The sequence below is a fragment of the Cuculus canorus genome, chromosome 2, assembly GCF_017976375.1.
Source record: "Cuculus canorus isolate bCucCan1 chromosome 2, bCucCan1.pri, whole genome shotgun sequence".
Lineage (NCBI taxonomy): Eukaryota > Metazoa > Chordata > Aves > Cuculiformes > Cuculidae > Cuculus > Cuculus canorus.
Genome location: NC_071402.1, coordinates 31,630,761 through 31,653,675, shown reverse-complemented (window position 1 = coordinate 31,653,675; position 22,915 = coordinate 31,630,761). Strand labels below are relative to the sequence as shown.

The 22,915-nt window shown below is 41.0% G+C and overlaps 1 protein-coding gene across 1 annotated transcript in view; it reads left to right on the top strand.

Annotated features, from left to right (window-relative positions):
• The first annotated feature begins 11,562 nt into the window (after positions 1–11,562).
• STMN2 (stathmin 2) overlaps positions 11,563–22,915 on the top strand; it is a 41,390-nt gene continuing 30,037 nt past the window's right edge. The window contains exon 1 of the mRNA XM_009570926.2: positions 11,563–11,826. Coding sequence (XP_009569221.1) covers positions 11,808–11,826 — 19 coding nt within the window. The 5' untranslated portion in view covers positions 11,563–11,807. The remainder of the gene's footprint in view (positions 11,827–22,915) is intronic.

The window sequence follows — 22,915 nt, the reverse complement described above, 5'->3', positions numbered from 1 at the left end:
AAACTGATGCTAGTAGATAAGAAAGTAGTAAAAAAAATTGTGATTTCATAAATAAGAATTTGCAGAATGATCCAGAGAAAATAACAGCACTTTCCAGACTCGAAAATATATGAACAGATGACACTTTATCGACTGGAGCATTTACAGCACCTTCAATAGGTCTAATTAATGAAAGTGTTCACAGAATTAAACATAGTACTTAGCAGGATGACATCATGCCCCAGTTCTTCGCAAACATCTCCACATTGAAACATTTTCAGGCTCACGCAGTGGCCTACTGAGGAACCTACTGCTTCTCCTAGTGAAGTCAGTGGGTGTTTCGTATTAACTTCAGGTATCTTGCCCTTTGACATACATTTGAATATAAAGCCACTGATGAGACATGTAAATTGCAGGATCTGATACTTGATGAAACACCACTGTTAAATATCAGATTTAGAGAATACTTGGCTTGTTTCATTTATCAGTTAACTTCAAATCATTATGATAGCAATAAAGATGTAGATGGTCACTGCAAACTGTGTCACTGACCTAGAAAAATAAATGTTATATTTTGCAAATAATAAAAATATGTATTTTTATATGTTCCAATACAAAGGTATAGATCCAGAAACAGGCTATCTAACATAACAGAGAACAATAACTTGGAAAGCAGAGTCTGAAAGAGATCTGTAGGTGCCAGTGGGGAAATAGAATCCTAAGCAGCTACATTATGGCAAAAAAAGGCTAATACAATTTTTTAACATATTAAAAGAAAAGATATGAGCAAAAGTAGAAAGGCAGCTTTTGCTTCTTGGTGAGATCATTTTAGAATATTATGTTCCGGTCTACTACTTTTTTTTTTTTAAAGATGTTAAAAAAAGACAGAAACGGAATAAAAAGAGCCATAAAGCTCAAGCATAAGATAATGGCTTAAAGAAAGAAACATATGGGGCCAGATCATCTTCAACAGAATCACAGAATCACTAGGTTGGAAAAGACCTCCAGGACCATCGAGTCCAACCATTCCTATCAACCACTAAACCATGCCCCTGAGCATCTCATCCACCCGTTTTTTAACAGAATCACAGAAGGACTGTGAAGAGACTGGAAGTTAAAATAGAAAAAGACACAAAGAAAACCAGAAGATGGACTTAGAAATTCAAATTCAAAACTAGACATCCTTTTTTAAAAAAAAAAATTGTGGTCTTTTGACCTCTTGGTACTTTCAAGTGAAGACTAGATACCCTTCTGGAAAATCTTTAGGAAAATGAGTGATTTCAACAAATACCTGTTAGAATGTAAGAGCAACTGCATATTTGTTCAATATATGAAAGAAAGAGACTTTATGATTTACTATTCTGTTCTGTCCATCTGTAAAGGTACATAGGTCAGTGGAGCAAGAATTTCAGTTAAAGGCCATCAAGGTTTTCCGGGTCAATTAATCTCATTGCCCGAATTTCACTGCCAACCAGGCATCTAACAAAGTAATTTCAGATCTACATCATGAAAGAACAGAATTTGATCCTAATCTATAAATCCAAGAGCTCAAAGTTGACATCCTGAAAGTCATATTGTTACATTTGTAGTACTCTCCTCAAATTGCAAGAGCTTATGTTGAATATAAACTGCAATATTTTAACACAGCAGCCTCAAAAGGAGATGAATTTACAGTCTTTGTTTTCTTGGGTTTGTGAGATTCCTACTTGAATCTTCTCCAGAAAGGGAGTGCTTCACCCTTCAGCTTACAAGCTCATTTGCTCCCCAAGAATATCCCTCAGTCTTCTCTCCTTTTCACCCTTCAGATAAAAACATCTTTTATGTGTTGAGAGAAGCTGTAATCTGTAGGTTACCAACACTATGACCCATCCAGATTTCATCTAGCAGCTTCCCTGGAAGAATCAAAGAAGTCCACTCCAAAACTCCATACTTCAAAGAACTTCAGAACAATTTTAATTTAAGTTTAAAATACAGGATGAAAATTCATTCCTAGCCAGTCCCATTAGGCTGCTGAACTTGAAGTTTCAATTCAATGTGATTTTCCGTGTTTGGCTATTACAATGGTTATGTACCATGGAGTCATTGACAAAGGAAGGCGGCTTTTGCTATTTTTTTCATTTTCTGGCTGAAGTTAAGAGCCCTTACATGACTTGAATCTAATAGTATTTGACTGAATAGGAAATCAGAAGTCAGACAGATTTTTCAGCCCTAGGAATGATAAAAGTGAGTTACCGCTTTAATTGACTGTTGAATTAGCTCATATGAATACCAGCTCATGGTCTTTTCAGGTTCTGTGGTTTAATAAGACTCCCTTTTACTTCTTTGACAATTTACTGGAAAAGATGCATTTCTTCTGGACTTAGTGATTACATTCAAACTCCAGATGTTAAAAAAGAAACAGCTATGCAAAGCAATAAACATAAATAGCTCCTAGTAGCACTGGTTTTTTTTCGCCTTCTCCATGTGGCAAACACAAAGAAAGGTCTATTTTAATTGTGTTACAGAGAAAAAAAATGAAAGGGCAATAAAAATAAAACCAAGAAAAGGTAAAACATGATAGGACAGATATATGCCAGTCAGCAGAAACATCACACATGTCACAGAGCTAGAATTCAGACGGTACATGGGCTTTTGTAAGCTCAGAGCTGAACCAAAAAACATGGGGACAAATTTCATAAATAGATGTCTATAGAGCAGTACTGATGAGCAGATACTATCAAAAACCACTTTGTGTATACCGAGAATCAAAATGAAAAGTCACTACAAAAGGAATTCTCTTTGAACGATTTTTGTTGTGAGTTGCTAAGCCAATAGCTCCCTACCTGCATGAACTCTTACTACAACACCTTTTTTCCCTGCAAACAGTAGCATTAAAGACATTTATCTGATCCCCACCCAGGCACAAGCTGTTAATGCACTGACGCTATCTTCCACATCACCGATTAAATCTCTACAGAAGCACTAGTTATCCACAGCATACCCAGCCATATTACTTTGAGGAAGTGACTATATGGGGCATAGTATGGAGCAAATTCCCACAAAAGACAGGAACCTCCAAAAACTCTATCACCTTCTACTCTCAGCGCAAAGTGCGCTCACAAACACTACACATTTCAAACAGGAGTATAGGCATTGAAGTACTCATCACAAATCTGAAACTCCATGCTAGCCAACCAACCAAGACTGCCCTAGAGGCAGAAAAAGGCACACGGGGCATGAGTACATTGTTTAATCCTCCTCTTGGAAACCTCTCCTGTATCAGGGCGATAATAACATCTTGTATCTATGTATTTTGACACAGTCTTTAATCTATATTTTTGCAGAGGACCGCTGCTTTATTCACCAAACAACTAATCAATATTTTGCTTTCTCCTGATAGCTCACTGTCAGACACATGCTTTGTTTGCTGCCCATTATTCAATTGTGTTTTGATGGTAGAAGTATTAATTTCCACAAGGGCTTCTCAGTGGTGCTCTTCACTCCAATATCTCAGTGCTGCACAAATATTAATTATTAAGCTTCACAAAAATTCACAGTGGTAAAGGTAGAGCTCCTCTCTAAAATACAGGGTGTGGAGGCACAGAAAGATTAAAGTCAGAGATTCACTGACTCACTGATTTCAGATGTCCCATCCGAGGCATCATAGATGTAATTTAAAAAATATTTAACAATATTTCAAACACAGAGGTTGCAGCATCAGTCGCAGGTGTGACTGCTGAGCAAATTGGATTTAGGACTCAACAGGTAGTCGTTAAAAATTAGATAATTAGAAGCTTTTAGACTATTAGAGGTTCCACATACAGAGATCACAGAACAGGCTGAAGTGGCTGTATTAGCACTAGATAGGAAAAGTCCAGTGCAACAGTGCATTATTTCAGTCACATGAGCTTCGTTTACCTACCCTTGCTTCATTCATTAATGACTTCCCATCTCAAGCAATAACTGAGGCAGAAATCACATGGGCATCACTCGTGTCTGTGGCACAGCCCTAGTAACTCCCTAGACCACGTTCATCCTGCACAATGCTTGAGCCAGAAATCCTGCATAAAACCAATGTGTGATCACACATGTATCATTAGGGGACCGAATTAAGGTTGCCAATTAACCACCTCCCCACTCTATGCCACAAATCTTTGCCCTTAATCTCTTCAGCAAACAAATGGCAGGCCCTGTCTCACAAACCTACTCTTTCCCTAGCCTGCTTCTGTGACCCTAATTACCCCTGCTCCCAAAGGCTTCTTCATCGCATTTTCTTTGTTCAGCCAGTACCAGCCTTCCCCGATTACTCCATTTGTTTCTGTCTTTGTGTTCTTCCTAATTAGCATTTAGTCCACTCCATTTCCTATTTCCCTGACCAGCTCTCAGTCCCAAACGATGAGATAGATATGGTTTAAAAAAAAAATAAAATATGCTCAGTGAGAAAAGAAACTCTCGAGATTTTAGCTGTTAAGATTTACCAAGTGTGTCCAACAGCGGTATAAAGCACAGCTTTTCCTAAAGCATTAAAATGTTGCCAGGTTTAAGTGGATTTTTACATTGAAAAGACAGTCTACCTCTCCGCTTCCAAAACAACTGCCTCAAGGATTTCAATTATCTATTGCAGAATAGGGCATGCTACTCTATTTCCAAGAAAAGAACACCAGAATGAGCAAAACATTGTCATATTGCATAAAGTTTATCCTCAAAACCATATCAAACATCTCCGTTGACTTTTTTCACACAAACAATAATCAACAGGCACGCAACACTGAAAACGTCAGATGAAGATAATGAAGTCTGACAAAGCTGTGAGCAAAACACATTTCTTTAAACTTTTCAATGGGCTAAGAGCAAGACTAGAAATAATAAAGTTCTTCTATACTTCAGTCTCAAAGTGGTTTTCTGCTCCTATTTCCCTCGAAGTGTGAATTTCACCCAAATGCAATTAATACCTTCCAAGTTTATTTTATCTACCCCCAGCACATTTTTCCTTTATTGTCATTTATTGTCCTTGTGATAAATCACTGAGTAAGTAAAAATAAATTTTAGTTGCAAAGACAAGAAATGATGACCCTGATATCAAGAACCGGATTCTTGTTTGAGAGCCAGCAATATTTTATGGTTTTGTCCTAAATCACACATATCTATAGACATGCTTGAGTAAATAAAGAAAAACAGTCTAGAATATACTGGTCTGTGGTCTTCTCCAAGAGGTATGAGACAAAAGCCACGATAAAACAGCTGATAACCAGCAAACAGCGACAATAAATTTTGTCAATCTAAAGAAGAGCAAAAATAGCAAAAGCAAGTTAAAATAATTATGTGCATGTATAATCCCTGCAAACAGTAAGGGAGACAGAACAAATTGAATTAGGGCCTTTGCAGCATATTTTCCTTGTTACCTGTTATTTTACTGTTCAGAAAACTGCAGTCAGCAAACCACATCAGAAACGTGCCAGCATATACTTCATTTCAATAGGACACTCAGAGGATGCTTTCAAACTAGGCCTCTTGTTCTTGGAACAACTTGTGATTTAGATCTGCTGAATACTGGCACTTCTGTTTTTCTAGGAAAATTTCATTGTGAACCTCTGAGGTGCAGTCGATAACATCGTCCCCACTTGTCTAATTTAATTCCTTCTGCATCATCTACTTGTCATCTCTCATTTTGAAGGGAAAATTGGATCTGGTAATCTTCCCTCCATTACTTTTCGCTTTAAAAAGTGAAGAACCCAATGATTCTAGAATTGAAAGTGTACTTAGTATCCCACATCCGGAGATAAACATAATAGGTCTTGGTAGGGCACACAATTAAAATAAGGAAAAGAAGATGCCTCTTACACAGCAAAGAGCCAGCCCGTGGAACCGACTGCCACAGGACATTGTGGACATTGTAGAAGAAAAAAAGATCTATCAAGGCTAATGGAGTAGGAAAACTGTATCAAGCTCCGGCACCCCCTAGGAGCAGTCAATAGCTGGAAAGATCCCTGGGGCAGTACAACACTTGCTTCTCCTACTCTTAGTCTTACAGTGAGCTAAAGAGGAAAGAAAAAAGGAAAACAAATGCAAGGGAACACAGAAGTGGAAACAAGAACAAAAGGATTAACAGAGGGACATCAGGCTGAGCATCTCTAACAGCACTTCTGTTGAGCACTGTGAACATATGCACGGACCTGTGGAGGCTGCCCAGTGGTGATCTACCCAGAGACGCCTGGACAGACAACCCTTTGGTCTGATCCCACACAACAGTTCTCATGGTCCCATGAGCATGTTTTCCTCATTGAGCATTACACAACTAGATTCTGTCTCTATTTCTTCCATTTTCCACCACTAGACCTATAACATCTCATGTATTTGCAGCACAGAAGAGTCCAGACGTGACCAAGTTATTCCCATCATACAACCTTGCACACCTCTAGCTCACATCTCACAACAAGGCTGATGAGGGAGACCTCATTAAGTGCAATCCCCACATTAGCATTAAGCCATTGCTTGCAGATTTCTAGGAAAAAAATGTCTGCAAATACCGTAATACCATTATTCAGCCTCCCCACTGTGATCCTGAATGCTGCTGAAAGGAACACCATGTGCAGCCGTGCAAGTATAAAAGCCTGCAGGAAACCAGACAAGCCTAAAGCTGCAACGTGTATATGGAATGAGCAGCAACTGAAATCACTAATGGTGACATTGTTTGCAGCTGCTTTATCAAGCCACTACCAAAGTTTAACAAGATGATTTTTAAATAGGCTACATTCAGCAAAAAAAGCACAAATTCAGAAGCAGATAAATGCTAACAGAAACATAACAGCATGTTACTGCTTTATAACTCAAATGTAACATATGAAAATGAAAGAATAGGAAAAAATAATTCAAGAAGAGTAAGGTGACCGTGGTTCAGATGTAAGACATAGTTACTCATACCAGTGCTTGTTCTTTCTCCCTATGCTTTCAGTATACAGCTAATCTTTTAATCTGCTTGATATATTTATAGCGTACTGCAGAAAAATGCAGAAAAAAGTTACAAAAAAAGCATAAACATTAGAAAAATTACCAAATCACACATGCATACATTTGTGGTCTTCTCTCTCTAAATTTCACATAAAAATACACAGGGTTTAGTTGCTTACTAAAATACAAACTGTGCTAACATCTTCTAATCTATACTTAACCTGCTGTGAAAAATACGACTGCACAAAAGAATTTTTTCACGCACATTAGGAATATATTCTAGTAAGCATTACTGCAAGAAAACCTTTACTGTACCCTTGCTTTCAAGGGCATAGAGGTCTGTGTCAAGGTTCTGTTTTACAAGAAGAGAATGAAAATAAAATATAAAACTAGTGCTCACCAAGGGAGTACCATCCATCTTGTTATGCTTGTAGGGAGAATCTGGTGGGAAAAAAAATATATCAGTATATAATTACAAACTATATCATGGGTTAAGAAGTTGTAATTAAGGTTGCACTGGCACCATTCTTCTCTGACTTTTGAGGACTTCATCATACAGTCTGAATAGTGCCTTCTACCATAAGTTTTGGTGAAGGTCTGGAAGCAATAGAGATTAAAAGAAGCTAATCATGAACTAATTACTAATTAATTTTCTAAAATTGCATAGACACAAAGCGAAAGCACTCTTAAGGCCTAAAAAGGAGTGACCAAAAGAAAAAAACAGCTGCTGTAATTAAGGCCTGTTACATTTCCTAATGACAAAGACTAAGTGTAAACAAGTCTCCCAAAAGGCAATAAGAAAAAGGTGAATTTCTCAAATTATTCAAAAAAGCTAATCAAGGCTTCACAGCCTCCCCACCTATGCAGCAGAGACATAAAGTACAAGCAGAGACCAAGAGATTCATGACCAACTCCCATCTCTGCCACTTGTTTTATTTCAGTGCCAATGTAGTTCACTTACCTAGCAACAACAGTCTACAAAGTGCTGCATAAACATTTATTTTTGAGATATTACCTTCCTTTCTCCCTTGTCTCCAAGGAGGTAAAAAGTAAGATCCTTGTTAATGAATGGTGGAAAGAATAAATGGGGGGAAAAAAGAACAAAAGCTTTTCAACAATCTGTCCAAGGCCATAGAAGAAGTATCTAACAAAATTGGGGTGCAAGCCCTAGTTATATCCCACTTCTATTTAGAAACAGTTAGGAGTGCTTTGCTCAACAACATCTCCTTACACCCCATACATGCATAGACCTAGAGGTAGCATGGGCTGCAAATGCATTTTCATGTCAATCAAGAGAAGGCCCAGCTGTTGAAAGAAAACAAGTCCCAGCCTTGTACAGACATAGAATCATAGAATAGATTGGGTTGGAAGGTACCTTAAAGATCATCTAGTTCCAGCCCCCCTGCCACGGGCAGGGACATCCCACTAGATAAGGTTCCCTAAGGCCCCATTCAGCCTGGCCTTGAACACCTCCAGGGATGGGGCATCCACAACTTCTACGGGAAAGTTGGTCCAGTGCCTCACCACGCTCCTGGTAAAGAAATTCTTCCTCATGTCTAGTCTAAATCTGCCCCTCTCCAGTTTATACCCATTGCCCCTCATCCTATCACTACAAGCCATTGTAAACAGTCCATGCTCAGCTTTTTGGCAGGCCCCCTTCAGGTACTGGAAGGTTGCTATAAGGTCTCCTCTGAGCATTCTCTTCTCCAGGTTGAACAACCTCAATTCTAAGCCTGTCCTCATATGGGATGTGCTCCAGCCCTCTGATCATCTTTGTAGCCCTTCTCCGGACCCGTTCCAAAAGCTCCATATCCTTCTTATGTTGAGGACTCTATCCTTATGTTGAGGATTCATGCTGGAGATTAATTCATGCTCCCCTAAAACGTGTATGAAACACACTATCAAAAGGTGGCAGTGGATCAGAAATGATACATGGCATGTCCAATAACCGCTCACATACCCATCAAAGGTTTGACATGACAGTGTCTGCCAGGCAATTTCTCACACCACTTTCTCAGCACTCCCTGCCCCATATCCACTCCCGGGGGAGAGCAGAGCTCCCCGTCACAGCTTCGGCCCGGCAGCACCGCGCCGGCTCCCTGGGAAGGGCCTGCGGGTGTCCCGCCACATCCTGAGGCACCCGGGGAGCCGCAGCGGGGAACGCTGCGGTCACTGCGGCGGTCACGGGAACGCCGAAAGGGAGCCGCCTTCTCCAGGGGCTGCGGGAACCCCCCCGCTCAGCCTGCCGCCCTTTGTTGATGGTGAAGCTCGGAGGACAGCAAAAACAGAATTAAATGTTAAAAAGAGAGAGAGAGAGAGAGAGAGAGAGATGCCAGGGCGTGTTTGGGCGTGCCGGCTGCTGCGGCGGGGACGGGGAGCCGCGCCAAGATGCATTGGAGCAGCGCAGCCCCGGTGCCCCCCCGCCGAGCCAGCCCCGCCGCGCCCCTGGTGCCGCCCCGTTCCGGGAAGGCAGGGCGGGCGGAGCCGGCACCGCAGCCCCGCACCCGCTGCGGCTGGCGCAGTGCCCGCGGCGGGCAGCGCCACCGCCCTGCCTGCCTCCTGCCCGGGCTGTCCCCTCCTCGGCCCCCCCGTGCCTGCCTCCCTGACCGTTTTCTGTCCCGAGTCCGTCTCCCTGACAGTCCTCTCCCTACCTGCCCCTTCCCCGCTCCCGCCGACTCGCCCCGGAGGGCGGGGACTGCCCCGCGGAGAGCTGCCGCGTCCAGCACCACGGACAGCGCCACCTCTTCCAGCACCACGGAGAGCGCGCCCGGACACCGCCCGTGCGCCCTGCGCCGGGCCCCCCGCCCGCTGCCCCCAGTACGGCAGGGACCCGCCTGAGCCCGGAGCACAGCTACCCCTGCCGGGATAGTGGGGGCCAGAGTGGGTGTCCCTCGGTTAGAGCGAGGCTTTCCAGCCCTGTGAGGCGTCTCCCTCCGTCCGACCTTATATGCGCGGCACTCAATCGTTTCCTTTCAGGAATAATCTCTTCTCACTACAGACATCCCGGCACAATTGGTTCTCGGTCTCACCCTCTCCCCCATGCGCAGGCACAAAGCTTAAGGCCCAGAAATGTGTCATCCCAAAAGGCCCCCGGATCCCACTTCCTGCTCTCGGTCAAGGCAGGGCCTTCCAATAAGGCACATCACCCCTTGCATCCCAGCAAACAAACCTGCCTCATCCCCCTCAGCCATCACAGCATCTGCCGTGCTGCAGCTCACACGCTGGTGACTCACACTTGTGTCTCTGTGCACGCTCTACAGTTTGGGGGTTTTCCTTCCCCTAACTCACTTCCAGACTTCACTATTCTCATTTAAAGAAAATACATAATTCCTGCAATTCAGAAACCATCAGTAAGGACTCAAAAGAGAAAGTTTCCCTCAGACTCATCATGCTCTGGGCCCCACTTTACTCAAAGGTGCTGTTCACTGACCTCAAGGACGCTCAAAAAGCATAATCCTGCATTTCCTGGTCTAGGAAAGCACACACAAAGGAAGAGCATCGCAGTTAGTGCTGGCACGCTGTGTGGACTGTGCATCTGCAAATGGCACTGCTGAAGGGAGGGGAATGGTGCCAATGCCCTGTCTGCTCTGGGAAAACATCCCTCCGCCCTGGAGACCTCTGCCCACTCGGCTGCTTTTCTCACTCACCCACGCACACCATGAAACAACTCCATGAGCAGCATCCTTCACACTCCAAGCTGAAAATTTGTATGGTTGTCTGCCTGCAAGTAGTGTCTGTTATAACTGCAAGCTTTTGACAATAAGGCTGCTTTTCCCCTGGGAGAGAGGCAGATAAGCTCCAGCTGGACAGTGTAAGGATGAGAAGGTAAAGATGGAGCGTCCTTCTCTTTGTACCACTATCTTGGATACTATCTCCTCTAGGCCAGCAACAGCCTCCAGCTCTAGGAGGTGTACAAATAGGTCCCATCGCTGCCACATTTCTAGCAAGAATTTCAGTCAACCATCCACATTAGTCTGGTGGCTGTCAGTCATGTCAACAGCTTTCCTTTGCTGAGGACAGAGAACCCTTACAATTAATGTAGAGTATCCTCAGAATGTGTCCATCCACTTTCATTTAATAATCGTATGAGGTCCCATTCTGCACTCTTTTATGAAGCAATTCAGGCGCACAGCTTCTCAGTAGATCTTGGTTTAGTACATCAGGGAAATAGTTATTAGCAGTTCTTTTCACATTTATCCTGGTTTGGGCTTTCCAGAGCCTTTCGAGACTGTAAGCAGGTCCAGCTACCATTCCCCAAGTTTTAGCAGGTTAAAGTCCAGGGCTGGGTTTGGAGATTCTACAATAAATACAGGAATACAGTTTAAAACAATTATATATTACACCTGTATATAAGCAGAAAATGGAATGCAGAGATTAAAATAATCTGAGCAGCTGCTTTACTGAAACGGCTTAGAAAATCTCCTGCATTGGTCCCTTTTTTGGGGGGTTGTGTCTTTGGAATGAAATGTGTTAAAATGAATTTGTGCAGGTTTTACAGGTAGCAACAGCAGCGCCTTCAACACCAATAGGCTTTTTTCATGTAAGACATAAAACATTTGACATGGAATGTACTACTAAAGCCAGACCGAGGGGGGAGAAGCATTCAAGGACTGATTTCCACTTCAAACTGCATTCTGGCACTTTGTACTCTAGCACCATTGGTGGATCAATATTTAATGCCCAGAGATTCTGGCTCTGCAGGAGTCATGTCAGGGGACCTCTAGAGCCAATCTGCTTGGGTAGAGGAGTGATAATTATTCATGGGCTCCTGCCTCTTGCTCCTTCTCTTGCACAGCCCCACTCTGCTGACTCAGTGCCTTATTCAGTCTTCTCTCCCTCTCTTCACTGCTGTAGCTGGACCCCTTTGCCTTCACCACCTCTGAGAGCCTGCACATCCCACCATGGCTAAAACAGCAATGGGTAAGAAAACGCATCTCTTTCTCTTCAGCCAGTACGACGGCCACTATTTCCTAGGACTGCTACCTACACTGAGTGCTTCTCTCAGTGTCCTTAAAGTTTAGGGGAAAAAAAATCAAACATATTTTTAATTCATTTGATCAGTAAAAAAAAAAAAAAAAAAAAAAAAAAGAAAAAAAAAAGAAAGAAAGAGGGAGGTGGGGAAGAGAGAGATCTTGGGGCTCTTTTAACATCCTAGCCTGAGATCAGGTTAATTATTTACTGATGGGTGAGGTGGGTACAGCCTAATTTTGAAACGGCTTTCTTTATTTTAAGGATGGATAGATATATATTATAGCGTTTAAGGGGAAAAAAATGAATTATTGAAGAAAACGAACCTCAAAGTTATCCCCACTATAAACACGCTTCCCCGGGACCAGAGCTCCCCTCTGTTTCGCGAAGGGGAGAGGCAAAGCGGGTGCGGGGAGCGGCACCGCCCGGTGCGGGGAGGCTGCAGCAGCGCCGCGTCACGCACTGCGGGGCGGCCGCGCCCAGCCCGGCTCGAGGGGCTGCGGGGAGGGATGGGGGGGACACCCAGGAGGACACCTGCAGTCTGGCGGTGGGGAGGGGGTTGGGGGCGCTGAAGTAGGTCACCGCATGGCGTTTTTCAGCTGCAGCCGAAGCCGCCTCCCCGCCCAGGCGGAGCCGCGCCCTGCCCTCCCCGCCGCAGCGCGGCCCCGGGGAGGCGGCGGGCAGCGCTCCGCCCTGCGGTCCCTCCCGGGCGCGGGGCGCTGGGCTGGGCGGCTCCGGCCCCTTTGTTCGAGGGAGGATGCTGGAGGGGTGGGGGAGAGGGGAGTCGCAGTGGAGGGGGGGAGCGCGAGAAGGAGAAAACCCGTGGGATCGGGATGCTGAAAGCATCTAAACCCTACCACTCCTTGATTTTACTCTTTCTTTAGCTTTTTATTTTATTTTTTTTCTTTATTTGGGGGAGGATAAGGTAGGACCTACGTTTGAAGCATTCAAATTCAAGTTTTCACAATCATTCACTATTAAAGTCGTGCACACACGAATCCCAGAAAAGAAGGATGGAGAGCTCCAACGCAATTATTATTCTTCCCCAAGAAGCAAATCCCATTCAAATTCCCATTCTGTGCAGACCCTGTTATCACTCTTAATCGCACTGCACGAAGTTATACCGAATCCTCCGGGCGCTGGCCGTAACTGCTGCATTATGCATTTATTTATGTGAATGCTGGTGTTCCACTCCTGAGGAATAATCGGTGAGGATTTAAACCTCGTTGTGGCACCCCTGGGACCAAAACACGAGACAGCTGTAGATGAAAATAGAAGAGGGAGACAAGGGCTGTGGGAGTCTGGCCAGCCCTGCGGTGCTGAGCACGCGTCCCCTCCCCACTGCAGCAATCCGGTAATCAGTATTGATAATTTGTAGTCAGTCGGAGACTTATCACTGCAGAAGGCCCTGTTAGGAATTCTGTCACTAGGGAAGAAAGGGCTCTTCAGCCTTTGATTAATGATCTCACAGCACACAAATATAAAGGTTTCTGCAGCAAGAGAGATGCTGGGAATCATAAGTTTGCCCAGTGACTGTCATGTCGGTTTGCCCATTAATATCTGGTTAACAAGCTACATATAAAAGCATTAAAAAGCAGTGTATCTACCCAGGTTTCTAAAAATACAACAGGATTGAATTAAAAAATGAAAGATACATTATTAGAAGTATCTTTCCTTTTTAAACTTACAAGTTAAAGATTCCCTTTACCATTTCCTTAAGCCTTACTCTTCCTTGTTGTAGTTCTTTGTAGAGAAAATTTGGATCTAGACAGCTGATTAGAATAAGCCACTTTATTTCAAGAGTTTCTTCAAAGCAACAGATTTTATTTTCATGTGGAAGAACAGATACATTCTCAGTCATACGCATTTCCAGTCAGTGCTAAATAAGCTACATTTGTTTTGTACTCAAGCTTTACCCAATAGACCACTGAGAGAACTACAGAGTGCCTGATTTTTTTCCCCCCGTTGAGCACCGTATTTTGCAAAGTGGCAATAAAGGCTAGATCCTGCTGCCACTGGAGCCAATGGAACATTTCTAATCAGCTTAAGCTGGCCCACCATTATGTTTCTGGCCCTGGTCCAGCAAGGCACTTAAGCAGGTGTCTGAGTTTGAGCATGTGAATAGTCCTACTGGCTTTGAACAGAACTGTTCACGCAGATTTCTAAATAAATGTGCTTATATTCTGCCATAGAAAGCAAAATTAAGCCTCATTTTCTCTTAGGTTCTGTTAAATAAAAGCTTCTCAAGGAAAGCTAATTGACTTACATGGGAATTTCAACAGCCGCAATAACTTTTGGAACTTGCTACACCCTTAATGCTTATAAAATTCTTCCTTCTGTTTAGCTTACGTAGCATATGAACAATGCATATTGGGTGCACACATGCATATCCATTTAATTACTTATATTTAAGTGTGCCTTATTTTAAAAATTTCATATAACACAATTGTACAGAAATTCTGGAGGGCCTCTAACTTGCATCCTCCCCTTAATGCCATCTTCCATATGAAATCTGTATTGCATCGGTGGACTCCTTCATACGTTGTGCTCTGTGCCAGGCAGGATGTACGCTACATAAATTAGCTGCTTTTGCGGGTGGGGTCACTGCAGACATGGAGGGACATGTACCTGATTTGATATACTTTCTTAGGATGTGTAAGTAGAAATGTGAGGGTGAAGCAGCCAGTGATGCCACTGGAACTAAAAAAGGTATCCGAAACCATTAGTTCATTGTTTCCTTGAGGTGTTTAATTTAAAGAATATTTATTATGAAAATATCTTCAGACATCTATCATACAGAAAATCTCAGTCATGATTGTGGTTCTTGTTTATTTTATAGGAAGTGATTGAGCAGAAACACATGGGATGTGTGAATAATGTGTTAAAGAAGTGTTTTAATTCAGACTCCTTTTGAGACAGTGGGAAACTGAGGTGATAAATGGGTGGGGTTATGATGATACGGAAATTCAGGCAGCCCCATGCTGCCTCCTTTACATATCTCAGTGAGACTGATTAAACTCCTGCAAAAGTGCTTCAAAGTTGTTCTTCTATTTTGTCATTTGCATTTTAGCTGCAAGCTCAGACCTTGATACTTAATTTGATGGATGCATTGTCACTGCTAGGTTTGTCTGCTAACTGAGTACTATATTATTGCTTTATTTGGTGTGTAAACATACATATGAAATCACAAATAAGTGTATGGTTGTTGAGTTTAACTGGTTCAATTGTTTTACTAACTAGGCTTTTTTACTGCAAAGGGGTAAGCATGCTGTCTCTAACCCGACAGTACACTTAAACAATTGCTCGATCTTCAACAACTGCATGTCAGTAGTCTTCAGGACATCGATGGCAGTGACAAGCTTCAAGTGAAACAACATGTGGCTAAGCGCCAGGCTGAACTTGGACCGAATATGCTCCTTTCTGTATTTTGCAGTTTTTAGCAGAAGGTTTTAACCTTCCCCTTATGTCAGTAAATATGGTTCATCCTCTTTTATAAATAAATGAACACAAGTCAGTTCTTAATTATTCTCAACTATCAGAAAATTATCTGTATAGACAACTATGAAATTACTTTAAGATGAGAATAAATGTAAACAAGATTCAGAAAACAGTTTACTGTCTTATAATGTAAGCAGAAATGTGATTTGACTGAGACACCATTATTCCAAATTTTGTCAAGATCTAACGGAAGAAACATTTCAATTTCTTTATTTTTCTGAGAATTCCGATTACTAAGCTAATGTGAAATTGCTGGCAAGTACAAGTCACTAGAGAACTGAAAGTTAAAACCTATTCCCATTTTTCTTGTGTTTTTAAAAAGTAAAATCTTCCTCCCGTTAATAATTCAGGCAGTAATAATTTTAAAAACAGTCCATATGGCTGAGAATTTATATTGCCACATAGCATATCTTTACTTACCCAATGAAGGGAAGATGGAGCGTCATCTATTCCATCACCTTATGGAAGAGATCCCATAACATGCTGAGGAAATAAAAATAAAATTCAGCAGCTTGAACACTTCCAAAATGTTCTCTCACCTCCACCTCCATCACTTCTTTGTCCCAACATAAGCTGTATTTAGACTAAAGGCTTCCCTGTTTAATGATGTGTTCCTGCAATTCATTCATATTGATTTTGTCAATTTGAATTCCTTTTAATTAATTAATTAAGCCTGGATTTTATTTTTTTTTCCATTTCTTTGGTAGTTGTACTGTAATAGTACATTTCTCTAAATCACATTTTGCAGTCATATTTTTTACTATAAATATACGTGTAATCTAACCTCATGGTTAGATTTTCCTCAAGTGACATTTATATTCGTTTCTTTAGAATTCTCCATTTTCAAATTAATAGAATTAATTAAAATTAAAAAACCTCATTGCAAAAGAGAGATAGGGCTTATATCCAGCTATATATTTAGATAGTATTTCATCCTTCAAAGACTGTACAAAATTAACTAATTAATTCTCCTAAGAGCGTTCTGTGAGAAGAAGGCATTATTATGTAGTCTGAACACACATCAGAGGGTTCCCATGACAAGTAGGTCAGGGCAATACTTGACCCATGCAGCATTTCCGTGTAGGTCTGATTTAACTACCTCATTAGTCCTTAGTCAAAAGGAACAATACATGTTCACCACTCCTGAAAAACATCAAGCCCTAGGTGACTAAAGTAGGCATCGTAAAATGGTGTCTCTCCAAGTAATTGATACGATTGGAAAATGAACTCACTAAAAGCTTTTATACAGCTACCACTTGAACTTAAGGGACTGAGGGTGGCTCCTAGCCTGATGATCAGTGGGCAACAACAATAGAGTTCAGCCACTGGCCACAGTGCAATCAGCTGATCCTCAGCCTGTGAGGACACAGAAATTGGTAGATGATTTGGAGGAATGACTGCTATTCCTAGTTCTTTCTAGGCTACACACAATACTCACCCTATGGATTCTGTGGACACAGTCTGAGGTGTGCTGGGTTTCATTCTATTTAAAACCACTATTGATCCCACTTGGAAGTATGAGTCACCCTGTGAACATCAGCCAGAAATTCTATGTGGGACACTAAACTCAATCCTATAAGGTGCTGGGCAACCATGACTACAGTGCAGGCAGTATCTATTGCTCTGCTTGCTCAGCGCTTTTCAGAACTGGAAGCAGTTGCTTTGGACACCCCAGTCTGCACAGACCGGCATCCTCAGTCAAAAAAATAGACTAATAGAGGAATATCGTTGGGGTTTTGTGGGGGTTTTATTCACCAGTTTTGCCCCAAGCACATGGTTTAGTTTAGTTTTAGACTGAGGGTAGAGTTAGTAAAGCTCTAAGGCACCTGTGGTGGGACACAGGTGTGACTGTACCTCCATGACACATGGGGAGATGTCAGTGCCTCTGGCCATGGTAAAACAGCACATTGCTGAGGTCTGCCCAGAGTGGATGTACTTGTCAGACAGCCACCAAGAGAGAAACTTCAACCATCCCTTGGGCATCTCACCTGCAGTCGCAGAGAAGCCTTGCTTCAGTCTTTGCGTTTCTGGCAGGAGGAAGAAAAAGTGGCAATGGGTGCAATCGCCCCCTCTCAGCCAAACAACTGATGGTTGGCCTCTGAACGTGGCTCTGGGATGTGGTGGCCCTCATCCCTTTGTGTCCTCTGTCCCTGCAGAACGTCAGGGCCACCAAACTGAGACTCTTTCCCACCTTCCCATGGGAACAACATCATGATGGAGAACGGACAAGAGAGCACACAGTAGGGACCATGACTTATATCTAGTCATGTTTTACAGGACCATTTCTGGATTTTGCATGATACAGCAGAACAGAAACAGTTGCAGGAGCGGAAAATAAAACTTGAGTTTCTTTGAGTTCCAGTTAAGACTCTTCAGCTTGAATCTCCTCATTTCTGAAAGAGATTGAAGCCAGTACTTCCATTTCCAGTCCAAGGTGCTCAATGTAGACAGTTGTCCCAAAGGGCAGAAGTAAGAGCCAGCAATGTTTCCCCTTAGATGCAGTTTAAATTAAAGCAGTGGTTGACCCTGAGTTTATGAAGGACCTTATGCTATCTATGTGTGCCATGTGCACTTAGGAAATAGGCTACACAGATTTTGTTAACAGAAAAGGACTCGTCTGGAAGAACACTCAGTTCCCAGTGTTAGCGGATTAAACATTTCTGGCCTGAGCCACCCCTGCTTGTAGAAAAAAGTGTCATCCTACAATGAGGCACCAATTAGAAGAGCACAAATTGTGGTATTTATGGATTTTCATGACCTCTCTGCAACCCTGAAGGAATTTAAGAATCTGCATTTGGATTGAGAAACCTGATTTTTTCTTAAATACCATTTTAGGCACCCAACTCTTTTATTGGATTTGTCCATTAATCATTTTATGACCTGATTTTCTCTTCATTAAGATGAGGATAATATACTTCCCTCAGAACTGTGACATGAAGTTATGTTCCATACTGCATGGAAGTGTATAATGATGTTATAGAAATTTTAAAAATCCATACTGATCAGATTAGGAAACAGCAATTTACTTTCTAAAGCTGGATTAGCTTTCTCTGCTATTCAGGTAGTTTTATAAAGCTTAAGGAGTTTCTTAGGTAGAGAAACAAAATGATGTGTATAGTTTATTCTACTGTCTGGTGTGGTGTGGTGTAGTGTAGAAGTCTGCAAATGGGGAATTTACCTTAAGCTAAGGTATGCTTTACCAGAAGCTAGCTATGGTACCTTTTAATATGTAAGTATTTTACATTTAATTATATTCAGTAGTTACTATGTGGCTACAGAGCCCTAACTTTTCATCTAGATACTACTTTGGATCCTGTTCAAAGTTATTTAAAACACAAATTGTCCTCTTGGCCCAAGATTTCTGGTATATACATGTTGAAATTCATCGTCTGGTTTCCATTAGGATGGCTCCTGAAGGGACTTCAATGTCAGGACTCCCTGAAGTGTCAGATATTATTATGGTTATTATTTATTTCCTTTTCAAGAGACTGTAGAGACCACAGCCAGTTCAAAGATGCACAAAATTTTTCGCTTATAAAAATTATATAAAAGTATATAATTATATAAAATTATATGTATTATATAAAAATTAGCAAAAAATTATATTTTTGTTTACTGGGATTTTTATACTGCAAATCCTCCAGTTACCTGAATGAAGCTCTAAGAGATATTTAGATGCTCCTGGGAAGTCTTTGAAATTAAAATGAATGCATGAATCAAGCTCTATAGTCTTTCAAAGACATTTTTTTGAAAGCATAATTCATTTCTGTAACTGTTTTATTAACCTTTACTAAATGGCATATTTAACTATTTTGCTATCTTTGTTTCTTACATCATTCCTGTGAAAAGAAAGAGCAACTGATGTCACTCGTGTTTATAGTCACTTGAATACACAGTCTTTGTTTCCAAGTACTGGCATTTATTCAATATATTCTGTAGATGTAACAGAAAAGACTATTTCTAAGTGAGTATCTTTTCTATGTGTTTTTTGATGCTGTCAAGATTGCAGTCAGGGAGCTTTCAATATTATACATATATTATATGTTGTAGATAGGAAAGAAGCCTATACTCTTTGTGGTTAAAAAAGAGAAATGTTTAGTATCTGTCAACAGAGCACTTGTATTTGTCAACAGAGCACTTGTTCTCTAGGTAAATAGCTTCTTGTAGAGGAAACAATATTCTGTCTTTAAACACATTATTTTCTAAGAAAAATACCAAGAAGGACTTCTTAAGAAAAGTAAGATTTTTATTTTAGTCTGCATTAAGGATTCAAGTTCTTCCCACTGGTAGTGCATTCCCATTTTTTTTGCAGTGAAACTTTTAAGAAGAGAGATACCTTACTGAGAGAATCATACTGCATTAGATTAACAGTGTAAAGAATTTCTTCTCCTAGTGGTGGGAGGCCTGAAAAACAGGGTTAAACATAGTTACTTTTAAGTGCTCTGCAAAATTGTAATTATCAGTTTACATAGCTTGCCAATGCTACTCTAGAGGTCTCAGATGTGCCAGTGTCCTGATTTCTTTAGGAAAGATGTCAACAGTGCTGCTGAGCGTAAAAAATGGCAGTAAGAATAAATACTGAACTCTGACAGAAAATTCAAGGCATTTAGAGAAGTGAACAGGAGCAATCTACAATACCAAGGTTATGAGGTTACATTTGGTACATTTCTATACAGTTATACAGCTATAATTTCCTAGATCAAAACAAAAATTAAGAAAAAGTGTCCTGGAAAAAAGAATATTATATCAGATAGACCTCAATCTGTCCATGAACTCATACTCTAACAATTTTACAGTCTTTTAGAGTCATTTATGTATTAGAAGAAAATCTGACCTACGAGTCAGGAAGATTTCTATTTCGGATTACTCTGAATTTTCTTGCAAACGATCTGCCATCCTAATCAGAACTTCCCATCTGCTCTATCTCCACCACCTACTGAGTTCCAGTGTCAACCGTTTCTTTGATACCTTTTCCCTCATTTTCTTAAGCCAATCTCATTATCAAGTCACAGTGCCACTCTCATTCCTGGTCCAGTTTAAATCATCCCATCCTTGACTGACTTTACATTTCAGGGGAGGTGGTTCTTCTTTTTTTTAATGAATCTGGTCTCAGCAACTTCTTCAACCAGGTAAATTCAACTGTCATCCCTTCACATAGCCCATTCCTTCTGATAATTCTTCACACTTCTGCAGGACCAGAAGAGAAAGAAATAAGACCGCAGAATAATTGATTCCTCTTCTGTTTCCAGTCTCCAGCATTCCTCTGCTTCACAGTGACCAGGGGGAGCAGTACTTGAAGCATCACTCTCAGCCCACGTGGAATCAGTCATGTCTCTTCAGAGAAATTGGCTATAAAGTTTGGAAATGTCTCTCCCAGTCATGGATAAAACTTGAAATCAGATATTTCGGTGACTTATTCCACAGCCAGGCCCAGACAGAATTTTCAAATAAGGAATGATTTCCTGGCACAAAAATGTTAGAGCCTTTCAAATAAATAAAATAAGCACTTGTTTAGTTTAACACATGCAAGCTATGTGTTTTTCCCTAGTCATCTTCCCAGAAACAGTGGAATTATTTTCACTAAAAGCTCCTCCAAAATTCAGCAAGATGCAGCCCTCCAACCAAGAAAACTGTAGGTCAAATTGTTGTAATTTAACAAAGAGATACTCAGTGGAAGGAGGGCTCCCGTATTTACTAATGCAGTGGAAGTAAAAAAAAGTGGCATTAGATGGGAAACGGCAATAGGTCACTTTGATGTGTGCATCACATTTAAGGGGCTAAGATGTGCAAAGGCCAGGAACTCCCACCTTGCTGGAATTAGATCTTAAAGCGGTGCAAATCTGTGGTAGTAGGTCCATGTTAATTTGTGCCTGATGAACCCATTTGTTTTCCTCCCTTAAATCTCCCGAAACAGTAGCTTAGGAAGGAAACATCTCCTTTATTATTTTGAAAAGTCATATATAAGCCAGCTACGCTAATAAAGGAGAAATTGATTATACAGGAAAAGAGACTTTTTTTTATACAGGAAAAATAATCTGATTATACAATGAAAGAGAAAAACCAGGCCGTTATAATTTGACATTTGGATATCTCCAGCTCCCGTTACTTTTAGAATGTATTGAAAAATGTGACAGCCAAGCCAGTCCTGGAAGTTTGATAAGTCTGTTATAAAGAACAGGCTGAACAACACAGAAGTAGCTCTGATTTGCCTTTAACAACAGGCTGTTGATGCTGGGATATGCTGGTGCACAGTGCCCTGAAAATCTAGCTAGTGAGGATCCTTTTTTATTTAAAATGAGCCAAGCACCCTCAAAACAGAGTCCACTGAAATCAATGGAGCATCTCTGTAGGGATTGACTCCTCATGTGGTTAATATAGTAGCAGAGCAGTGTCTCTGAATTCATCAAGATCCTCTTCTGTGTAAGTGGGGACCAGTACTGTAGAAAAATACATACAGAGAGACAGATAGAGCAACAGATAGATAGCTGCAGAGAGATAAATAGACTGACAGAGCAAATGAATTCTAGAAGTCTTCATAATATTTCAGAAGAGGAAAAAAATCACTAAATTGAAAAACAGTTTAAAAGAGGGAAAGAGAAGAGAAAGATGACAAGCAGAAGTGGATCATGAAAGACAACTGGAAGCAGTCACATTACTAAAAATACATATACATTGCTATAGCATTGACATTTATGCATTACTTTTACATCTTCAAAAATCAATGCATTTCTACTATGCAAGTCTGAGTGAAGCTACTTAAAACACAGGTCACTTTCTCTGACAGGTGGTTCTTGTTCTAGCTTTATTGTAGTGTCAATTGTAACAGAAATATCCCACCAGCAATTGTTCTCTCTCAGCCAATTTAATAAATTCTGAATAATATACTAATTTCTTTGAACCATCAGCGTTTCAAAGAAGAAGCTGTCATTCTTTATTTTGCTTTTTTTCTCAATTTACATATCCCCTGATTAAAGTACTTAATAATATTTATAGTCTATGCCTAACTATGATAAATTTTAGCAATATGCTGTGAAGTGTTATCATTATTATCTCAATGGAGGCAATCAAATGTTTGAATATATGTATAAAGACGTGACAGGATACAATAGTAGAAGTATAAATCAGGTAATTAGTAATAATAGCTGCATAGATAGTTTAGTTAGAGATGATACAGGAAAATCTGAAAGACAGAATAACAGAGATGTGATGAATAGCTCAAAAATTTCATCATAGAATCCTCTCCCCAGAAAGCATCTTTTAGATAAAACTTAAATGCACCAAAGTCAAAGAGGACTTTTTGGTTGACTTAAAACAAGGCTGGAATTTCATCCATGAGTTACTTGATTGCTAGTAAAACAGTCAGTTCCAGATTAGGACTGACAGAAAATTCAAACTATTATAACTAATTTTACTGGGAGTTGGGAGGAGTTCACGACAGTAGGATGATTCAGGATCTGGGCCATATTCTAGATGGGCTTCTAGAGGACTTCTGATAAATGTCCATGGCTCAGTGGGTAGTCAAGCTGAAGCTTTATTTTAGCAT